Source organism: Pieris rapae, chromosome 23, assembly GCF_905147795.1.
Source record: "Pieris rapae chromosome 23, ilPieRapa1.1, whole genome shotgun sequence".
In the NCBI taxonomy this organism is placed as follows: Eukaryota; Metazoa; Arthropoda; class Insecta; order Lepidoptera; family Pieridae; genus Pieris; species Pieris rapae.
This window is the reverse complement of record NC_059531.1, coordinates 1,274,728-1,299,895: the sequence shown is the minus strand read 5'-3', so window position 1 is coordinate 1,299,895 and position 25,168 is coordinate 1,274,728. Positions and strand designations below refer to the sequence as shown.

The following is a 25,168-nucleotide window of genomic DNA, read 5'->3' as shown; positions in this document are numbered from 1 at the left end:
TTGTCTTGTTTCAATACTTGCAATCTTTTGAATTAAATTATGTTATATGCATTAATAAGGAGATTTTTTCGTTCTGAACGTTAGGTTGGTCAGGTTATATATAATTTAATCTGTGCACAAATGATACATTAACACTGTTTTTATAACGTGAATCACACACAAAAATCAGTCGCACTTCGTTTTTATGTTTCGGTTTCATGAGCATTTGTCAATCTCATATTCAAGTTGGTGATCAGCCTCCTGTGCCTGACACATGTCGACCTTTTGTGTCTTAGGCAAGCCGGCTTCCTGACGATATTATCTTTCACTGTTCGAGCGAATGTTACATGTGCCCATTTAAAGTTTATTGGTGCACAGCTGGGGATCAAACCTACGATCTCAGACATTAGAGTGGCGGAAACCACCAGGTCAAGACTGCTCTTTCACTCACAAAAGCTGCTTTCCGTCCCATTTGGCAGTGCTTTTAACAGGTTGATCATGATGATCATGATCCACTCTTGGTTGGCTATTTTTCATCATTCGTCTCTGTAGACTGATAAAAAACAGGCAAAAACTGCTCCAAGTATAGTCAAAAACTACTCAACCGATTTTAATTAAATGTTGAGTTTCAAATCAAACTGACTTATTACGAAAAATTTTGTTCAATCATGCATTAGACGAAGCACAACCTTTTTATGTGTAGGACTCAGATTTATGTATATTTTATTCTATGAAGAAGAATCTATGACTTATCACTTATCATCAGGTAAGCTCAGCAGTATTTATCAATTCTACTGTTCTCTTCTTTAAAAACGTTATCCTGCATTACTGACTGGGAGAAGTCCAACATAAGTGTATAATAATCTAAGTAGCCTTCTGTGCTTGTACAACTTTTTGGGTCTAAGGCATACCAGTTTCCTCACGATGTTTACCTTCACCGTTCGAGCGAATCTTAAAGTCTATTATACATCCGGGAATCGAACCTATGACCTCTAACCTGCAATACTACTCTTAGGCAGTTCTACAGTAATCAAAGTGAAGATTAATCATATCAGGAGACTATGCCTATAGGCACTAGGTCAACTCAGCTAGTTTATTAACTTTTCATTACTTCGTCTTACTGATTTCACAGATAAATCCAACAATAGACTTTCTATAAGTGAATGTTCCAGTTAAAGTAGAATCAGCTTTGCACTTGTAAATGCCGGCGAAGATTTTATCTTTTCAACAAAATAACAAATGAAAAGAAATTAATTAATTTTTTGTTTTATTTACGCTCTCAACATCAAGTCTTAAAATGAGGACAAATTATGATATGTCATTAACGCCCAAACCCAATTCAAACTCAAACTCAAAAATATCTTTATTCATATAGGTAAACATGTACACTTATGAACTTCAAAAAAAACAAATTAAATTAATTCTAAATTTATATTTACAACCAATAACCTATCTCAATCCATTTTTGACCATTTGAGATAGAAAGCTTAATCCAAATAATGATAAAAGTGTGCTAATAACCAATCGATGGATTATGAATAGCCATCTGTCGATTCAAGCTATCCGTGGTAGGTCGGATCGGTGTATGTGGATAAATTTAAGGATAAATAATCTTTGTATGAAAATGACAGTTCAACTGTGCCAATAACCTATCTTAATATTTTCAACTTACACCAGTTTCCCCCTAAATGTTATGGGTAGTCCATCCCTTAATTATTTTATTTTAATTTCTAGATTAATTTTTTAATTTTATTTTTTTATGATACAACATTAAAAAACAACTTTTAATGTTCAACCCTCTACAAACCTCAAAAAGCTTATGAAATGAATCCCCCCAGTCAAAGAAAAAGAAGACTGAAAGAAAGAGAAGAAGAGAGAAGCAGCTCTCTTAATTTCAATTTACGTAATTCTCTGCAACGATGCCATGTTTTGTCTGTTTCCACAATATGAGGGGTGTTAAACAGAAATCAGATGTTCCCTTTCTGACCATAAGACATGAGCTACCAAAGAGAGAGATACAAGATTCGGTAATGTCTCGTTAGTTTTCTGTTTCGCTTTGTATGGGCTTACTTTTTTTTATTTTTTTTTATTGATAAAGTTTGTCAACGCTCAGCACACTGATACATTGGTAAATACAAACACATACTTTCTGTCCTACCTTTCTCTAGAAATTTCGAACCGCTTTGAGAACACTGTATTGTATTTTCTCGGTTGATGTTAGTAGGACAAATCATCAATCATCTCATTGATCATTACAGTCAAATTGTAAAAATACATTACTAAAAACTGCACGATTGATTTGTGATTGATTTTAAATAATAGTAACATTGACTATTTTTATTACCAACGAAAGACACACACAGAAACAAACAAACAACAAAAATTTTTTTTCTAATTAAATTAAATTCTGTTTTTCTTTTTATTTTTTTATGTTTAACATGTTTGAAATGTTTACCTTCTTGTTATATATATATATATTAAGATTTATAATTGTCCCATATTGTTATGTATATATTCATCTATTTTTGTATTGTGCTGTGAATCTTCTGAATAAATAAATAAATAAATTATTAAAATTAAAATCTTTTGAACCTCCTGTCCTCCTGTAACATACAATAAAAATACGTGTGGCACTCGGGGACTACTGCGGAAAAGCTATTGTATACCATTTTTTAGCAACTCATAAATAATTATTTATTTATTCTTATGCGGTATTTTATCTTTGATATTAATTCAATCTACTCTACCACACTCAGACACCCCTTATATAGTCCGTCTTACTTACCGATGAATTGTAGATTTTTTTCGTTACGGAATTTCTTGATTCGGTCGCCGCGTTCAAAGCCCGCGATAAAATCTATGAAATAGCTTATAAATATTACTTGGGGTGTTACATACAAGTCATAAAGACCGGTAGAAAAAGATGTCGCCATGATATAGATTTTACAAATTTTTAAGTATTAAATTATCTTGAAATTATAACTGTGAATTAAAAAAACATTTACGACAATTGGCCAATTATGTGTAGTGCGGGATTGTCATTAGGGGATTACCGGCAATTTTATGTGTGATAAATAACTATTATAGATAAGAGTTATCTATGTCGTTTTCCTTCCTGTAAAGAAATTCCACTGATACATATGTTACGTAGAGTAAACATATTGTATTAAAAACCCCCTTAAGGTTATAAAACTTATATATAAAATTCTCGTGTCACAATGTTCGTTCCCATAGGTACTCCTCCGAAACGCATCGGCCGATTCCTTTAAATTGTTTAATGAGAATCGGCTACTATCTCTAAATGTTTATTTTTTTTTGCTTTTATACTTTTTTTGGCGCGACGGAGAAAAATGATGAGATTGAATTTTTACGATGCGCGCACAACCAAAAATTCGGCATCGTAAAGTTAGGTCTAGGTGGCATGGAAATCGATAACTATGTTCAAGTTGTATATTCTAGAATTTTTATATTTAGATAACACGTGATTCGTAACAGTAGAATTAAACAGTGTGAATAAATAAATATTATTTTGGTGTTTTTTAATCAATTTCATATACGACGATGATAGTATTTACTAATAATTTATTTATTTAAATAAAATCTTCTTGATTAATTTTAATATTTATCGTTAATCAATACTGCATTTATTTTATTTTCCATACGGCAAAGACCAAAGTAACTCTTTTTTTTATGATACAGCAGACACAAATACATACAACACCAAATTTTCAGCCCCCTACGATCAACCCCTATATTTATTTGTTAATTAAAAACATATTACTTGAACTCTGAGGTTGATATATCGAAAATTTCACGGAGTTAAAAAAGTTTCATTCCGAAAAAAAGTTTCGCTATCTGACAGTCGTGAAACGCAAAAATACTGTTTATCCTACCAATTAGTAATAAATAGCTTATTTGTAACTTATCCGGACATTGTGAAACAGGCCCTTGGAATTGTAAATATCTGATACACAATAGTAAAGTATCTCCGCTAAATCTGTCAAAAATTTCAACTAAAGATTGCATAGTTCCCAGTTTTTAGTTTTTTGTCATAAGTTTTTTAAAAAAGCAATACGGCTTTTAAAAAAACGTGTTAGTTTTAAGTTTGTTACATTCCAGGAATTAATGTACACCGGACATGTAGCACTTTTAATTTTTATTGAACATTGAATAAAGAATTTTTGAAATTGAAAATTGCTTATATTTAGTTATGCATTTTACCCATCAATTTTTTTTTAGTTTCCTTTACTAGGGTTATCTGGAAGAGATCGCTTGTTAGCAAAGACCGCCCGTTGCATCGTTGCCGCGTATTTTTTGAAGTTTAACTTTAGCCGCATGAGGGTAAAATATTTACGGATAAAACGTCACGAAGATGTGCAACGTTTTTGTCGAAGAAAAGAGAGAGAGCTATTGAGACCAATTGAGAAAGAGTGAGAAAGGGAGATAGAAAAAATACACGCTATCGGTTGATGTATTCGTTTTAGTAGTTTAGTAACATATTAGAACTTTTTTTTTTTTTTTTTTATAATTTTCACTCTACTCCCCTGCCATAGTGTCCAGGGACTTTATATTTCACTGATATTATTTAACGCGTCGGGAATTACGCCCCGACTACATCGGTAATATTTTTATTAACAATATTCATGGGCGAGCCGGGGCGCAATTCCCCGCGAGACCCGCTCTATCTGTTTTATTTGCCGCCTTTATATATACACCTATTTTTTCACAGAACCGTTCCAGGCACGGTCTGTGCTTTATTAATATGTCCTGTAGGCCGTTACGGTCTACAGTCATCTGTATTTGTTGCTCCAGGTCGTGCCTGGACGATGCGAATATAGGGCAGTGTAGAAGCACATGTTCCACTGTTTGCTCTTCATTACTGCAGGCACATGTTGGGCTTATCCTAATTTTAAATCTGTGCAGGTAATATGCAAAGGCTCCGTGCCCTGTTAGAATTTGCGCCATCTGGGGTGTGAAACGCTTCTCTTTTACCAATTTATACGCAGTTTTAACATTGCCTATAAATAATTTTGTAGTTCCAGCTGTTTCACCCCCCACATATTAGAACTTTAGATGGTAATACTTTTAGTCATAAGTCAAATAGGTAACAGTACCTAGGCGACGGAGTCTTGCTCAGTAATTTTTTTTATAAATTGTGTTTTTTGGAAATTATATTTAAGTACGAATAACATAATAATAAAATATGAATTATATTTTTCGATCTTACCGATAGAATAATAAAAAATATGAACTGATTATTTAAAGAAAAAAATCCATCATCATTCCTAGATCTAGCTAGATCGATTTACCTCCCCCGAAACCCCCGTTTACTGAATTTCATGGAAATCGTTGGAGCCGATTCCGAGATTCCAATTATATATATATATATACAAGAATTGCTCGTTTAAATATATAAGATAATGTACATTTATGAACGACAAATAAAGAAATATACAATAAATGAATCTAATTTTACATTTACTGCCAGTTCTCAAATCAAGGGCGTAGAACGGAAGAGAAGAACTGGCAATAAACTCTCCGCCACCTCTTTTTAATCGCCAAGTTTTTTTTACACAATGTTTGTTAGGAGCTGCAACCATTACACCATGTTCCATATGACATCTTGTGTAATTAAGAATAATAAAATAAATTAAAAATACATGAAGTGGTCATATACTGGTACTTTATCATCTATTGGGGCTTTTACCTAAGTAATAATTAATTTAGAAAGAAATTTCCCTTCTGACGTGCTCTTTGTACGAACACACTTTCTATATATGTTATTTGCTTCCTGTAAATGTAACGTATGTAAAAAATAAAACAAAAATACAACAATATATTTATTATGCATTGATTAGTAAAATTATTATGCGAATACAACATTCTGTTACAACTACAATAACTGACTAACACTCCTTATAACAACTAATACAGTCCATACTAAACGACTATCTCTTTTCATCATCATAAACATCATTTGTCAGAAAGAGACGAAAGATATCCACTGGTTATATGAAAGAAAAACTAAATCAGTCCATACTAAACGACTATCTCTTTTCATGACATCGTAAACATCATTTGACAGAAAGAGACGGTTATATGAAAATTAGTTTTTTTATTTTAGAAAATAATATATGGTTTGGTATGTTCAGTTATTGTAGTTTATATAAAATAAGGCACCAAAATCATTTGGAATGTTTAAAAACATTTCAATGTTAACAATCTACTTTGCCAACTTTCCCACTTCGTAAAGGTATGCAGCGAACAATTTAATCTGAAAAAAATAACATTTTTATCAAATTAATTCAACTCAAAATTATTAGTCATATAAAACAACACATAAACGTCATAAATATATAAATGCTTATAGTTTTAGATTTACTACCAGTTCTCTAATCAAACGTAGAACGGAAGAGAAGAACTGGCAATTAACATAAATAGAGTGGCGGAGAAATCTTTTAATCGCCAAGAATGAGACTCAGAAAACCGGATATATCCGGTTATTAATTTCTTTTAACCAAAATAATGACGGTTAACGAATCATTTAAGACTAAGTACAAATACAAATTTGTATTCAACATTTTTTACGCCATCTATTTAATCATCTTCCCATAAGTTTTAGAACACTACCGTATAATACTTAACTAAACTCTTATTATTATTATGACATTCTGATAATTATTTTGACATTTCCATGCCTATTATATTGCGGATTTTTATAACTAATCGATCTAAGTGTAGCTTTACAAATAAAGATTTATTTATCAGTTAATAACATTTCTATAATAGCCGGAAAACCGGATTAAAGTCTCATTGAAGCAAAATAATAGGAATACATTAACAAGTTATTTAAAGCCTTTAAAGTATAAATCATTTCATTCATTTCATCATGTAAATAAAATTTCCCCTATAACCGGAAAACCGGGTCAAATCCGGTTATAAATCTCATTTTCAAAAAAATGCAGTTTTAAATCGACTCATATTTATTATGAATATTATTTTAAATTAACAATCCTTCGGCAAGAAAACTAAGCCAGTTATTAAATAAAATAAATAAAAATGTTATAAATAAATACGCGCCCATAGGCGCCGTATCACATAAAACCAGTTAGATTCTATAAAAAAATTACAGTTTTTAAACTATTAATAATTAAATATACACTTACGCCCTCAATATAATTGCGAACGTTTAACTTCTCGTTCTGCGAATGCGCCATGTCATCTCCAGCGCCCATGGGCAACAGCAGCACGTTCTTTCCGCTCGCCTCTTGCAGCGTTATTGTTACGGGAATGGAACCACCCTCCCTGGACATGTCGGGATCAGTCTGGAAACATTATTCTAATGTAAATAAACATAATACTTGAATATTGTTTCAGAAAACTTTCTGGCGTTGAGTGTCCATGGGCGGCGGTATCACTTAACATCAGGTGAGCCTCCTGCCCGTTTGCCCCCTGTTCTATAAAAACACACCTTTTGTATGGCAATTAAAGTTTACAATAAATTACCGAATGAATTAAAAGATATTCCGACTAGAGTCTTTAAAAAGCGACTTAGTGCATTACTTTTGGAAAATATGTTGTAATTGATACAAATTTAATAAAATATGTTAGCTGAAATAAATATATAAATAAAAAAAGTATGATATATACGATACAGATAATATAAGAATTGACTTCAAACTAATAATGTAAAATGTAAATTAAACTTGCGCGCCACTGTGCAAATATGCGAACGATTAACGATTGTACCACCTTAACATTTTGTACCATATTCTTGCAATAATTAAAATATTATTATTATTAATATGAAGATATTGGCGACAATTTCCAATCGCGACTTTTCAGAAAGCATCCCAAGCTTTTTCTGTATGAGTATTTTGGTCAATCTAAACCAAAAAATGATGAAGGTACATAAAATCCCAACAAGCTAAAATCACTTGCATCATGAGCACACCCCACATACAAACCAACAAGTACACACCATCACACAACACAGTCAAATTATGTACCACTTAGTTGAATGAATTGAATATTTTTTGTTTGTTTGTTCCATTTTGTAAATCTTTGAACCTTTTTATAGTAAAATGTATGATGTCTTCCAACTTTGGATATATTTTCAGTGTATTTTTTTGTAATATGTAATTTATGTTAGCTGTAGGATTACGAAATTAATATATACATAATTATAAATAGTATTTAAAAGTTCCTCATCGTTCGAAAACCGTGAATGGATTTTTTTATTCACGGTCAAAGGTGAAAAAAATTATATAATGATAATAACTTTTTAAACATTTGAATCGTTATATCTGAGAAACTCATAGGTGGCTCATAGGAAAAATGTATTGATACATTTTCATACTTAGATAATTTTATGATCTGCAATTTTGTCTAAGATATGATAAAACATACCGATTTGCTGAAAATTGCAACTTTTAAATATTTATAATTATGTTTTGTACAATTTTACTGATTTTCAGCTTGGGGGAATCAGAATTTTACTGATTTTATGCCAAATTAACCTTCGAATATCTAAATGAATAGGACTAAAAACTCTGCTGCGACAAGTACAAAACAATTCCTAAACCTGGCCACTTAAGAAATACGCTCTATTACTACCAATTTAAACACCAGACAATGTATCGAGCATTTGTGGAGATAACGAATGTGTGATGAGTCTAAACGATTGGCTTCCTCCCTATCTTCTTTTAAAACTCTTCTATATAAATATTTCCTAACCTTATCATATCCTGATCAATCGTGACCTGTGTAATTCTTGTATCTCCTGTTCGTTTTGTAATTCTCTATTTGTAAGATTAGCTTTTTAGTTTTAGTTAGTTATTATAATATATATAGTTACTAATAGATTAAGGTTCTATATATTAATATAAATTTATTTTGTTTTTTATATAACTTCTTCACTTCTTGCACCCATCATTTTTTTTTTTTTTCTTACTAGGGTTGCCTGGAAGAGATCGCTTGTTAGCGATAAGGCCGCCCGTTGCATCCCTTGTAATTTATATATACTGTGTTATTTGTATTTCTTTAGCAACGAAGTGTAAATAAATAAATAAATGACGAATCTTTTGACAAATGACCAAAATCACCGAATCCGCCTCGACATTCTGAAATGATACCTGGTAAATGAGTTTGGTAGCCCTGGCCGCTGCCTGATAATGGGGATGATCCGGGTTCTCAGTCCATGCGCGACCACTCTGCGCCCAGATGCGCATCTTGTTCGGGGAGCCGCGTTCAGCCCACTGAAATATTAAAAAAAAAAAAACATAGATGTGAAAAAATAATCGATTTTTTTTAGTAAAATTCGATTTTAATAGTAAAAATAATCGTTTTTTTAGTAAAAATCGATTTTAATAGTTAAAATAATCGTTTTTTTTTTAGTAAAAATCGATTTTAATAGTAAATATAATTTTTTTTTTAGTAAAAATCGATTTTAATAGTAAAAATAATCGATTATTTTTATAATTGAAAATCATAGTCGATTTGTCACCTGCCACCTTCCGACAACATGTCTGGTCTTTTGTAACCTGGACTAACTACTAAGAATTGATTCGATGCTTTGAAGATGTATTGATGTACTCGATACATTGATGTTTTTTTTTAAAAAACATGGAAAGGGTGATAAAACCAGTTAATTTTCCAAATACTCAAGTTTAAATTGAACCCTATAGTTTAAAGTTTACATACATTAAAAATAAATAATGCATTGTGCAACTGAAAAGGCACTTAGCATCTATCAAATTTCATCTAAAATCTATCAAAAAGAAATTAAGTTAATTTCGATTATGATTGCTTTAAAACTTTAATTTGTGTTTAATTTTTATTGTTTATTTTTTATTTATAAAACCATAATCATTAGATGTTTATATAGAAATGAATTACTTTTTTTTTATTATTTATGCAGAATGTCACATCCCTAATAAACCAGTGGCGCTACAATCTTTTTAGGTCTGAGGCTCAGATTTCTGTATCTGTTTCATGATTTGTCAATCTAATACGCAAATAGGTGTTCAGCCTCCTGTGCCTGACATTAGTCGACTAGGTTCTAAGCCGGTTTTCTCTGGTTTTCCTTCACCGTTGGAGCGAATATTAAATGCGCACATAGAAATATAGTTGGTGCATAGGGGATTGAACCTACGGCTTCAGGGATTAGAAAAGCACGCTAAGCACTGCTTATTAAATATCACGCACTATAAACCTGTTTTAGTAAAGACAATCCAAATCATGTGAACTAAAACTATTAAATTGAAAAAATATGACGTCAGAAATTATCATGCTTTTTTACATAATTGCGCCATTATCATTTACATTATCTTTACAACTCACGCTTTCATACATTGATAAGATGTCTCTATGAGAGATAAGGGGCGAATTCCTCCTGTTTTTCTTTTCTTTCTTTTTAAAGTTATACTTCTTTTTTTTTTCTTTTTTATTTATTTATTAAGTCTACAACATCATACATATTACGCATTCTACTGATAATTTTATAAAATCTTCTATCTAATATGTACGACAATATATGTAAACATAAGTTTTGCTAAAAGTAGAAATAAAAAAAAATACAATTAAAAACATAAACAAGATAAGACAAATACACAATAAAATAAAATTACTAAGAATTTTGGTACTTAAAGCAGAGAAAAAGAAATTCATCAGCAAAACAGCGAATTACGTACGTAGCTAGTTAGCGTACCTACAGGTTTGGGAAAGGCACCCAACAATGCTTTTTCTAAAACCGATCAGCCCACTACCGAATATATCCAGCTCCGGATAAGCTGTGTTCAATCCGTTAAAGTCTCGAAGAATTCAAACGAGAGGTGCCTGAACTCCTAGGTTGGTTTTGGCAGAAGGAACTTGGAAAATATTGGTGATTTTAGACCTAGGGACGAGTATGGGACTACAATTTTAATACGCTGTAAGAGCTTGTTGGCCTAGTGACTTCAGCGTGTGACTCATACCTGAGGTCGTAGGTTCGATCCCGGGCTGTGCACCAATGGACTTCTATGTGCGCATTTAACATTTGCTCGAACGGTGAAGGAAAATATCGTGAGGAAACCAACATGTCTTAGACCCAAAAAGTCGACGACGTGTGTCAGGCACTGGAGACTGATCACCTACTTGCCTATTAGATCTAAAAATGATCAACAGATTCAGAGATCTGAGGCCAAGATTTTTATTTATTTTAGTTATCGTGCTAGTGTAGTGCGTCCTGAAAGAATATTGTAAGAAAATGGGGGGGGGGGCTTTCGTACTTGCAGCTGACTAACCCACCTTCTTATGAACGTAGTCGAAGACCAACTTCTCAATGACAGCAGGCTCTTGATCAGGTACCAGACGAATGGAAAACTTTCCAATAACCTTGCCTGGTATTACGGTTTTACCACCAGGCTGGAAGGCGGCACCTGGAAATCGATTATCGATATATCTTTCCTATTTACACACGAACTGGCTTTATTTACGTGTCCTGTATTTTATATGTTTTTTTTAGAACAAACTTTCTAAACTAATTTTTTTTTGGGGCAAACGGCTCACCTGATGTTAAGTGATACCGCCGCCCATGGACACTTAACGCCAGAGGGCTCGCGCGTTGTTGGCCTTTTAAGAATAGGTACGCTCTTTTCTTGAAGGACCCTAAGTCGAATTGGTTCCGAAACACTTCAGTATCTTCAATTATTTACGATAAATGTTTTAAGACAAAAAAATCACAATAAATGAAAAACAAATAGGATATATTTTCTAAAAAAAGATTTACAGTGTATAACTGCTTATCTGATGTTTAAGTATACCGCCCGCCCACGGGCACTCATTGCCAGAAGGCTCGCAAGTGCGTTGCGGGCCTTTAAAACAGTTACGCTCTTTTCTTAAACCCTAAGTCGAATTGATTCATCTTACTAAAAATAAATTGACGCCATTAAACTAATATTTACATATAATTAAGTACTCAATGATTAAATATATATGTAACAATAAAATCGTTTTTATCAAATAAAAAACCTAAAATGGCACTTTTGAACGTTAAATAAAATATATAGATGATTCTAGTTGCCAAAAAGATTCCGTGTGGATAAGAATGAAGAAACTCCACATTTACTCTTTTAAAATAGAATTTACAATATTTCTATACATTAGTTGATTATATGTGAATGTACTCCTAGAATAAAACTACTATACAGGTCTATTAATGTATTGTTAGTACACATGTTCCTCACATATTTATAAATATCAAAACAACAACATTAAACAAATAAAAAAACAATAAAACAGCGTGTCAGATAAACATCAATCCGTTTGTTGTATTACACAACAAAAAATAAACCTATCAAATATAATCTATCATAACCAAAAAAACTAAATGCAGTAGATAAAGAAGAAATGCCTCTTTATCTATTTTGAGAGTTAACTAGCCGTTTAAATAGCGTCCTGAAAAATATTATTTAAAAATTAAATAGGCCTCCTCCTATCTTACTAAGATCATTTAAACTGCTAATACCTTACATGTGTTTGATGATGACAAAGAAGAATCGATGTTCTAATTCGTCCGCTAATTGGTTACACAAGGTTATTCAAGTTCATATTAATCAAACAGGCAAAGGAACATTCTAGAGGTCGAAATTTCCAGAACGAAAAACGTTGGAACCAAAAACGAACTGCGATTCCAGTCGTTTCTTGTCGTTTCGGAACTCGTTCTCGTAATGCGATACAAGTTTTCCATTTTGTAAAATGAGTGACGCAAACAGAAAAAAAAAACAGAAGAAAAAAACAAATGAATAACGTTCATCGAAGCACAAATACATGAGAAAATAGCTGTACAAATTTGAATTTTTAATTCCTTACCAAAGAGGAGAAAATCGTGATCAAAGTGGCCAGTACGAAATACGCCAATTTCATATGTAAGGACCTAAGGGCATTCCTACGTTAGGAATACGCCAATTTCATGTGTAAGGACCTAAGGGCATCCCTACGTTAGGAATACGCCAATTTCATGTGTAAGGACCTAAGGGCATCCCTACGTTAGGAATACGCCAATTTCATGTGTAAGGACCTAAGGGCATCCCTACGTTAGGAATACGCCAATTTCATGTGTAAGGACCTAAGGGCATCCCTACGTTAGGAATACGCCAATTTCATGTGTAAGGACCTAAGGGCATCCCTACGTTAGGAATACGTCAATTTCATGTGTAGGGACCTAAGGGCATCCCTACGTTAGGAATACGCCAATTTCATGTGTAAGGACCTAAGGGCATCCCTACGTTAGGAATACGCCAATTTCATGTGTAAGGACCTAAGGGCATCCCTACGTTAGGAATACGCCAATTTCATGTGTAGGGACCTAAGGGCATCCCTACGTTAGGAATACGCCAATTTCATGTGTAAGGACCTAAGGGCATCCCTACGTTAGGAATACGCCAATTTCATGTGTAAGGACCTAAGGGCATCCCTACGTTAGGAATACGCCAATTTCATGTGTAGGGACCTAAGGGCATCCCTACGTTAGGAATACGCCAATTTCATGTGTAAGGACCTAAGGGCATCCCTACGTTAGGAATACGCCAATTTCATGTGTAAGGACCTTATATATGGGCAACCCTACGTTAGGATCAAAACCTTACCCTCAATTCCATGAAGAGATAGACTTGGATATCTCCACCTGTGCATCAAGAGTTGTTCCTTCACACCATTGTGTGGTAATTTGTAGGCCTCAATGGCTTTCCTGGTGGAGAAATTTTTATTAAGATAACGAAAATATATATTTATTTATTTTGTACTCCTACAGCTAACATAAATTATATATAATAGCAAACAAATACACTGAGAATATAGCCACAGATGGAATACATGATACATGATATAACAAAAAGATTTATGAAAGGGAACAAACAAACAAAGTATTTAATACAATTAACTAACTGTGATTTAATTTAATTAATTAAGCCTAAAATATGAATATTATTAGTGTAAAGTCTATATAACAAGTGTGCATTTTGTGGCGTAAGCTGTCGTAAAAATGGAAAGAAAAATCAGAATAAGAAACAAAATGTGTATTTCAAATTAGACATAGTATGTACATTAAAAAAAGATTTTATTTTAACGTTAGTAGTCTAATTGTCTGACATCTTTTATTGCAACAGTAATTTTGTAATATTTTTTTGAAGTGAAACATCTTTATCGGCGTTAGAAAAGAAAAACAAATCAATAAAGCTTTTTATACATTTGACGAATATTTAAATGATCCTAATCCTTGGGACAGATTTGCTCCAGTACAATAAAATTGTATTAAAAACTTAGCAATTGAAAAGAATGGGGCAAAGTTTCTTGCCAATTCTTCTTGCCTGCTCTACGCCCTTGATTTGCGAACTAGTACTTGTTTACCAACATGAATAAAGTTATTTTAATTGGGTTGGGGCTGGTACATAGTGGCGCGATATATCAATGGTCGTTATATATTTAGTAGATACATAAATGACAAGTTTTATGTATAACGCGATACGTTATCAGTTACTACTGTGGGTAATTAAATGTGAATATTGGCGCACAAAGATTAATACGATTTTTTTTTCAGCTATCATACAAACATCAACAAACTTTGGATTAAATATTGATTTAATACATCAATAATCATTTTTGTTACCATGTGTGTATTTCAATTTAAAGTCAAAACTCATCTATTCATATAGTTAACAACCTTATGAACGTCAAAAAAGAAATATACATTAAATGCTTAAAATTTTACATTTACTGCCAGTTCTCAAATCAAGGGCGTAGAACGGAAGAGAAGAACTGGCTATTGCCAACTCTCCGCCATTCTTTTTATCGCCAATTTTTTTTTACACAATGTTTGTAAGGAGCTGCAACCATTACACCATGTTCCATATGACATCTTTTGTAATAAAGAATAATAAAAAAAATTAAAAACCAAGATGTGTCCTCTATCAGCAGGAGGCATGGTGAAATAGGAGCACGCACTTACATACTTGTAAGAACAACACGCAAATACCTAGTAGAAACAACTAATATCACCGCATACACGAATTTAAGTACGACCAAAAATGTGACAAAACCATACCTGTACGCTTCCGGATCAAAGTCGATCGTGTCATACAACTTCATTTCAGTGTCTGTCAATGGTGCCACAGACTTGTAGACGTCGGTTATCAAAATTTTTCCATCCTTGTCCACCAATGTGTTCATCAGGTATATCAAGTCAGACATCGCTAAATATAAATTATAAAGCTGATGAGCACTGTACCCTTTCTATGTACGCATCTATCGCTCAAACGGTGAAGGAAAACATCGTGAGGAAACCGACTTGGCTTCGACCCAACACTACGGCGTCAGGCACAGGGGACTGATCACCTACTTGCCTATTAACCACTAATTTATGTATTTATTTTTATTTTCATTATTTATGTTTTTATTTTGCAATGTCCTTATCGCCACAAATCTCTTCCAGAAGAAAAGAAATACAGATACAAAAAGAATAGAGAAATAGTTCGTAAAGTAAAAAAAACAGTTTTTACTCTGAAAAAATTTTTTTTTTATGAAGCAAGAGGCAGTCGGCAGAATAAAAATAGAAAATATTAATTGATGCAAACGGCCTTATCACCACAAATCTCTCCCAGAAGAGATGAAATACAGATACAAAAAGAAGAAATACTGCGAAAAGAATATAAAAACGAGTAAAAAAAAATGGTGCAAAAGGCCTTATCGCCACAAATCTCTTCCAGAAGAGAAGAAATACAGACGCAAAAAGAATAGCGTAATACTGCGTAAATTAACAATTTATATTTAATGTGTAAAAATATTTTTTTATGAAACAAGAGGCAAACGGCAGGATTAAAAAAAATCTCTTCCAGAAGAGAAAAAAAAAAACAAAAAAAATCCTACCTTCGTGAACTGTTCCACCATAGACACCACTGTGTAAATCCATCTTCGCACACTCAACTTCCAAAAAGTAATAACTGATTCCACGTAGACCATATGTAATGCATGGTTTTGTGGTGCCAAGCCAATAATTATCAGATATGCACACATAGTCCACGGAATCAAAGAAACCTTCGGGCTTCAGCTTGTCCATAAGCAACTCATCAAGACCTTCCGAACCAGATTCTTCCATACATTCGAATACAAACTTTAGGTTTACTGGAAGCTGCAAAGGAAATGGAAACTCAACTTCTGGATGACCACATTCTGGATGCAAATCTTCACACACAAAAAATTTTTTTTTACGAATCCGTTTGCAATCCTAATATGTAATGTTTTCAAGGGGAAGGTGATTAGGTTTTTAAAGGCAGGCTGGAGTCTTCTGGAACCTCAAATTAGTTTAATTAGCCCCAAAATCAGTGGCGATATCGAGACCGGGTTGACAATAAAACTAGGGTACGATACCCACACATAGCGCCTAGATCGCTCTCTACCTTCTGATATTGCCTCTGATTTTGGGGACCTTTAGACGCTTTAAGAACCAAAAATACGACGGCGTGTGTCAGACACATTAGCCTGATCACTAATGATCATGAAACAGATACAGATATCTAAGGCCTAGACCTAAAATTGGTTGTATTACCAGTTGTTCTCATCCATTCTACGCCCTTGATTTGAGAACTGGCAGTAAATGTAAATTCACAATTAATTTTCTTTTTTTGACATAAGTGTACATACTTGTTTACCTATATGAATAAAGATATTTTTGTTTTATTTATTTATTATAATATTATTAACTTTACTGTTCTTATAGTAATAATTAATGTGCATATATAGTTGAAAGTGAGGATTATTATAATTAATAAACCTGCATTCCCACTTTTTTATAGAACAGGGGGCAAACGGGCAGGAGGCTTATCTGATATTAAGTGATATGCCATGGACACTCTCAATGGGATCGCGAGTGCGTTGCCGGCGTTTTATGAATTTGTACGATCTTTTCTTGAAGGACCCTAAGTCGAATTGGTTCGGAAATACTTCAGTGGACAGCTGGTTCCACAAAGTGATTAGTAATTATTATTTATTATAACTACTACATATTAAATAAATCTGATTGAAAATTTGATTAGTCTATGGGTATGTTAAATTGCTAAAGATAACTCCCGTATGTCAATATCCAAGACAATATTGACTTGAACCAGATTTGTTTCAGGTTTTAAGGGTGTGTCAGGGTGTGTGTTTATCTATTTGACAACACTTCATTATGTGTAAGATTTGAACTAATTAACTAAAACAATGTATCAGAAAGCATGCATCAACTCCCAGCTCATATAAACTACTTGACATGACATTTTCTCAAAGAGAATAGAAAATAATCAATTTAAATCGTGAAATTATTACATGACTCAATATGATACAGTTTTATTTGTGAAATCAGGCCAAATAAATATTATGCAAAACAAATAAAATTCCACTATCATGATTCAATTGTCACGGTAAACATTTGCTTCTATTAAATACATTTAATAAGCACAAAAAAATACGTTTATTATGGAACATAAGATAGACAGGTATTCCACGTCATTAAATTTGAACCTGTAGGCATCCCTACTCATCGACAAAGAAGAAGTTGTAGGCTGAGAAAACAAGCCGGCGTAAATAACTCTCGGTACTCTTTTAAAGCAAATCATAAAACAATACATATTTCAAAACAAATATATATAGCAAATTAATTAGAAGTAGCCTGCCCAGCACTAGTCCCAGGCCCTTTTATCAACTAGATAATAGCTAACTTTAAGTTAAGCCTTTTTACACAGTTTTTTCTTTAATACATTTATTAAATTTATTACAAGGCAATTAAAGAGTATCTCTTTTCCCAAAAAAAAGGACTAACTTTACATAGTCTAGTACGGGGAAATTGCAGCCTGCCTTTGTTCCGACTATTAACATGCATATGTTCTATTCTAGTAGTTCTATTCTACACTTATCACTATTTTTGTATACGTACATAATATTTTCATAAATATATTGCGAGGGAAAGGTAAGTATATTAATTTCCTATAATTTATCTCTCAGAGATTCCCTACAGTTTAATATAATGTTTTTTGATTCCCTATATTGCTATAAACCAAGTTATAATAATTCTTGTAATACTGAAACAATCCAATTTTATCCAAAACCAATTTCATGTACATAGTACATAGCAACTTGATGTTGCAATGTTATATGGAAGATAAGCCACTTATGTGTTTTAATGTTTAATTTATAAATACTTAGAAATTGTATACAAAATCAAATATTATAATTAATTTATATTGATTATAATATGTTAAATTTGCCTCAACTAACAATATTAAAGGCATTATTGGTCTAGAATTGTGAGACATATACCTGAGATTATACCTTTCACAGCGCAATGAACATTCTGTTTATGTGCGCATGGTATAGTAAAGAAAGTATTCTGAGGAATTTGACATACCTATCAGCATATATTAACAAGGTGTGTTTGGCATGTTAGATGGAAGCTAATTAACTATTCGCCAATCAGAAAAATATCAACACATAACAGATATAAAACCTAAGGCCATAACATTTTAAGAAATAGATCGGACACTGCCAAACGGATCTTTCCTTTACACCAATGTTTTGTAATTAAGTAGATTGCCTTAAGGGAAGCTTATAATATCATTTTAATATTAAATTTTCTCTTACCTCTTCTCCGACACCCTTGATAGCATTAATAGCATGCAGCCATCCCAGAACTGGACCTTTATCATCTGTAGAACCACGCCCATAAAGCTTTCCATTTCTCTCAACTAGTTCAAAAGGCTCAGAATCCCATCCATCAGCTTTTAAGGCAGGTTGTACATCCAAATGTCCATATATACAGATTGTGTTCTTCTTGGGGTCCTGTTTAAATAATAAGTTATTTTATTAGATGGTGCAGGTAGAAGTATTAAGGATTTTACAAAACAAATCAGACACTTAATATAAGAAATAATATTACTAAAAGAAGAAAGAACAATCTAAAGTGAAAATCATAGATTTAAATAATAATAGATATAATTTTTTTAAGTTCATAAATGTACATGTTTACCTATATGAATAAAGATATTTTTGAGTTTGAGTTTGAAAACTCTAGAAGAGAAATAAAGTAAGAAACTTTATAGTTATAGAGAATTGTTTATATTGATGTCTCTTTAACTTATGTTTTCAGCTTAGGCTGTTGAATCTGATAAAAATAGCTGAACAAGCCAAAGATTACTCTAAAAAAAATGTTTATTTTGGAACATAAGATTATCAAGGTCACTTATTCCACATCATAAAATTCAAACCTATAGGCATCCCTATTCATTGTCAAAGAAGACTGAGGGTGTAGGCCAAGAGATATGGCCGGCGTAAAAGCTCTCAGTACTCTTTTAAAAAAGCAAATCATCAAACAGTACTACAATATTTATAACACATATGGCAAATTAATTAGAAGTAGCCTGCCCAGAACTAGTCCCAGGTCCTTTTATCAACTATCTAAGACAGTCTAGATGCCATTTAATGATACCATGGATATATGAATAGGGATAGCTTAAAAAAAATAAAAATACAGCTTTACAATACTAAGTGTTAGTGGAAAAAGTTATATCATTGAATTAGAAACTAAAACTATACATTTTTTCCGAAAAAACAAAACCAAGATTGAGTAATAACCATATCTATTTAACATGATCAAAACCTAATTCTTAATATAAAACTAAATTACGATTGCCATTGATAACCAAATATTATTTAGGTGATAAAAAAAATTAGACTTGAAGGTACACATAATCAAAAATACAATTTTACTATAGATAATTGATTTTACTCCATTTTAAATTGTATTTGCACTTAAAGGGTTCGTAAAATAATCTTGGCCATTATTGACATATCGAAATTCAAGATAAAAATTGAATTATGTACTTACATTTCCCAAAGTCCCAACAAGAACGGGCGGTAATTTAATTTCTTTACCATCGATGTTTTGGAAACCAATATCGCGAAGCTCGGTGCTGGCACCAACTTCTCTCAACTTTTCTTGAGTCCATTGAACCATACGAACACAATCATCCCGATATTTTGCATCACAAGACACAGACGGAATTGCTACAGCCTCTTTCAGTAACTTCTTATAAGATTCCGTGTTTTCATCAACATATTTAAATATTTGTGGCAACGTTTTCTCGGTAGGCATCTTTTCCGTCAGCTCTTGATGAGATATGGAATAACAATGATAAAGTGGGCGTATTTTATGTGTAATTTCAAAACGCCGTATCACCGGTGAACTAAGCGGCTGGCAAACACGTATGGCTTTATAGAGAAAAGTCATTGTGGCTCGATTGCAGTTTGCATTTTTTATTGTCTACTAGTGATGTAACTACGTTGGATGATTATATAAATAAAACGATGTGCTCTAGGAACTTAGGAATGTTATCACTGTCAAAGTACTTTTGGCCTAATCTATTTATAAATTATAAATATGAACACAGTTTTTAATTTAAATATAAAATTGTAAATAATTCATAATTTTATATTTCATTTTTATTTTCGGTTATGAAAATTGGTAAATTAAGGGCCTGTTTCACAATGTATGGATAAAGTGCCAAATAGCTATGCAACACTTAGATTATTCGAAAGATAAAATTTCCGAATAAGATACTTGGCATTTCATGACAAATAGCGCTATCTGACAGTCGTGAAACGCAAAAATACTGTTTATCCTACAAATAAGTAACAAATAGCTTATTTGGAACTTATCCGGACATTGTAAAACAAGCCCTTAATGTAATTAATAATGTAATCGGTGCTTAGATTTTTGATGGCTCCAAAAACTAAAATCCTGATTTTAAAAAAAATTAACCTCCTCAGTTAGTCGGCTAAAAGTAAAACTAGACATTTGAGAATATATACTGATATTAACATAGTCAATTTAACATGTGTTATTATAAAATATATTATTTGCATAGTTACTGTCGAATGCAAAAAGAAGACGTCATAAATGTTGTATGGCAATACACTGTTGTATTTCTCTTATCCCTATTAGTTCGACTATGTGTAGGTGTGGTAGGTATGTATGTACCCTACATATAATTATTAACATATTATTTATTTTAATTTATTCATAAGTTTTATTGGTAAGTTTAATAAACGATGCGTTAATATGTTTAACAACACTCAAATATAGAGTATTTACAATATTCTTAACTGGCCAATATTATTATTAAATAATTGAGGTAACTATTACTTACCTGTTTTATAGCTTTATTGTAAATTTTTGTCATGTAATTGTGAAATGAAAACTCAAATATTGTATTAATGCTTGCGAAAAAATTATTGCCTTAAAAAATAAGTTTTCCATTCTTTTTCTTTCTTTCATTGACAATTTTTTTCATCGATACAAAAGGATTTTATCGACTACAGAACAAAACTACTGCCATCGCACGTATATGTCACAACTCACTTTGTTGTATCTCTTTTTTACACATTAAAATGGCGGTTAATAATAAAGGACAAATATATTAGAACAACTTGAGTTGTATTTTTTTATTTGCTTTAGTTACATAAATCTTCTTTTGCCTATAAAGTAGTATATTATATTATGATATACAGTATGCAAATTTCTTATTATAAGTAAAATCAAGTCTGTTATTTATTTATCTCAAGCTTTATAATCTATGAACTCCCTCACATTATAGAAGCAAAATCTAACAATGACTTATCCAGAGTTAGCTATAACCTCTGCTGTTGAAAGTTACGATCAAAAATTAAAAAAACGAAAAGACAGAAAATACGGCGAACTGTAAATTAATAATTTTACATTTAAAATGAAGTTCATTGGTTCATACTTACAAAGGACTACACTACTACACATAACAAAGGAATACAGTCATATAATTCAATGAAATAATGTTTTTTTAATAAGCATGATTTAATTTCTTATTTGGTCAACACATCTTTTTCATTGCTGCTAATTAAGACTAAGGTGTAGTTAATCTAAGAGAAAATGAAAAAGGACCAATTTGAAATATTTATTATCATTGTAAAAAAAATTACCGTCACTATTTTTCATTTAGACGTCACATTTCTCGGTAACGCGTCACATTTTTCCGTAACGTGTCATCTTTTTCTTCACCCTACCACGGTTGATTCGGAAGCAATTAATAAAAATATAATAACGATAACAATTATAGTAATAATTATATTACAATTAATGAAATTCTGTAATTATCTTAGTAATAATAAGGTAAAATGAAATAATGTATTATGTGTATTCTATAATATTGATAGCCTTTTGTTAAACTTTATCTAATTTAAAATTATTTAACCAATATCTCTAATTATAGGAGGTCATTTTTCGAAAAATAAAGTCAAAATAAAGAAGTGTACACGAGTACACGCATTTTTGTATCTGTGCAAACTATTGATAATTCAATAAAAATAGTGCGTGGAGTCCCTCCGCGATTAAGTAGTGAAACTTCGTAATGTGGAAATGAAAGAAACATTCACTCTCGCTCTGTCTCTTTCTATTACCCCTCCCCAGGAGCGTTAAACTTTAACGCAACCTTGTAAGACGGATTAGAAGTTTCACAACAAAAATATTAAATTTTAATTCAAAAATATATGAATACGTAATTCCATAAATGTTTTGTTCTGATGTTCTCACGTTAAACTGCCGTCTGTAAGCCGATGTTTAACCACTTTTTGTTGTACTCGGTTTGAGAGCAAGTTAAAAATATGCATTAATACATGAAAGTATTACCATGGATATTTTAGTAGTTTCGATCTTGTTGTATTATACGCTACTTCGCTACACTACGCTTGGAATTTATGATTGATTTCGTTTGTTAGTTGGGTAAAATAAATTGCATAGATTCGTGCGAATATTTTTTTTAAATGACTCCCCAAATAAATGTATAAAGCGAAAGCGTGGCCGTCCCAAACAAAACCTGGCGCTGTACAGTAGCAGATGAGGTAAAGAGAGCCGGTAGGATCTGGAGCGAGGTGAAATACGAGGCTCAAGACCGAACACGATGGAGACTCACTGTGGACGCCCTTTGCCCCACCTAGGGGTCCTGTATGATGACACACATCAAAATCTTATAGAAAATACTTCACATAATAGTATGTACATTTTTATCTACGATACATCATCCTCCCCCCCATCGGCTGCAAATGTATCGCCTAAACAACCCCTCAACTTCTTGATTCCCCCTAAACGTGGATAAAACTTATAATGGGATGTGTCATATTCGTAAAAATTAACAATACTTTTAAATACCAGCGAACCACAGAGACTTCTATTTCTATGCTTGTCAAATATTTTATTGTTTATGCCTATTCTATAGTCTCTTCTTTTCAAAAATATTACGTTTTAAGTCATTGGCATATCGGCTAAAAAAACTGAAATGTAAATTTATTTATTTGAAAAGCTCATTGCACTTATTTAATCTTTAGGAATCCCTTCGATTCTACAATGTAATACAGTTTGATAAGAAAAAAATGGACTGTGGCGATAATATAGCTGTCAAAACGTCTCAAATTGTTGAATTCTATGACCAAACTTTTTTAAATTACGCAATGCTGAACTTAATTGAGGTATATTTAAATGCTTTAGAGTTTGAAATTGAATGTATTGCGTGGATTAGAAGAGTTTCTGAATGGAAATATATGATGGAAAAGACAGATAATCGTATTATGATTCCACACTGCAAGGCGATTGTCCCAAAAGTTAATTTGACAGCCTTTTACATCTTTTATATGCATCGCTACAATCTACTGCTGCAGGAGAATGAACGAAAATTTGCCACTGATATTCTAACACAGATTATTATATTGGGAATGAAGCCATATTTTGTCGGTGCAGTTAATGGGATGTGCGAATTTGTAAAACTACTCGGCAGCTACAAGGATTTTCCTAGAGATATTTTTGTCAAAATTGCTTGCAATTATAAACCAATGGTACAAGATATAAATCCCAGTGGAATCAATACTACAATGAGACAATTCAATTCAATAGCAAAAAGTTCCAATGGCTACAGTGCTGATCTTCGAAAAAAAATAATAGGTTTAAATTCCGTTAGTGGAAATAAGCACCATAAACAAAATTCGATATATACACCTCCCGTTAAATTTACTACGGGCTATAGACAATATGCAAAAGATACAAATTTTGTTGGAATCAGTACGGACCATAGACAAGATTCGATTTATACAACTTCAGCTAGAACCAGCTCAGACAACAGGCAAGATTCAATAGATACAGCTTCCATAGGAAGTAGTACAGACCATAGACCAGATTCAATTTATACAACTTCCGTTGGAATAGGTACAGAGCATAGACATTCAGTGGAAACAATTTCTATTGGAATCAGTACGAACTATAGACAATATTCGATAGATACGTCTTCCATTGGAATCAGTACAGAATATAGGCTAAATTCTAAATATGCAACCTCCCTTGGAATCAGTACGGACAATATACAAGATTCAATAGATACAACTTCTATTGGAATCAGTACAGATCATAGACAAGATTCAATATACACATCCGTTGAAATCAACACCGACCCCATAGAAGATTCAATACTACAGTTTATAAAATTCCCTTTCGTTTTCAACTATAGTCTATGGAAAGCGACTATTTGTGGCTATACGAAACTTGATACTTCGCCATACATTCAGAATTTTCGATATTTTGAGGACATGTTAAATCTAGACCCCACTTTGGACTACATAAATACATTTGTTCAGCCACTTAAAAGTTCAGTTTTCCTGAAAACGGTACTAAAGGACCTGGGAAAGACGTTTTTAAATTCTGTAATTCCCTGCCCTATATGAATAAAAACTGATATGCCTTCGTGTTTTTATATCAAGAATGTTCCGACAAACGAGCAGGGTCACACTCACATAGAATTGTATACCGCAGTCCATGGTCACATATTATTATTTACCGCAACCTTTGGTTACATAGAATTATTTACCGCATGGTCCGCCCATGGTCACATTTTTTCCTCCATGACTGCGCGTATTGCGCATCCTCTGCCCCAGAAAGTTGCAAAGGTATGTGGGACTTGAGCAATACGCACTAAAACCACCTCTCACAGGGCCCGGTCGATCTCTCATTGTACCGGGAAGCCCATGGGCACCAGCGACACCATAATGTTTTCATAAATGTATTGGATTTGAGTGCTGGAGTACTCAAATTTCCGCACTTAGTCACTCATTT

At 32.5% G+C, this 25,168-nt stretch overlaps 1 protein-coding gene across 1 annotated transcript; it reads right to left on the bottom strand.

The window, feature by feature from the left end:
• Positions 1-5,806: 5,806 nt before the first annotated feature.
• LOC111003138 (cytosolic non-specific dipeptidase) lies at positions 5,807-20,298 on the bottom strand. The gene is made up of 9 exons (XM_045633426.1): positions 19,871-20,298; positions 18,628-18,825; positions 15,880-16,141; positions 15,059-15,206; positions 13,605-13,705; positions 11,266-11,396; positions 9,114-9,236; positions 7,146-7,304; positions 5,807-6,253 (listed from the first exon to the last, which is right to left on the bottom strand). Exons 1-9 carry the CDS (start codon positions 20,270-20,272, stop codon positions 6,203-6,205), a joined length of 1,575 nt encoding a protein of 524 aa, XP_045489382.1. The 5' UTR covers positions 20,273-20,298; the 3' UTR covers positions 5,807-6,202.
• Positions 20,299-25,168: the final 4,870 nt, after the last annotated feature.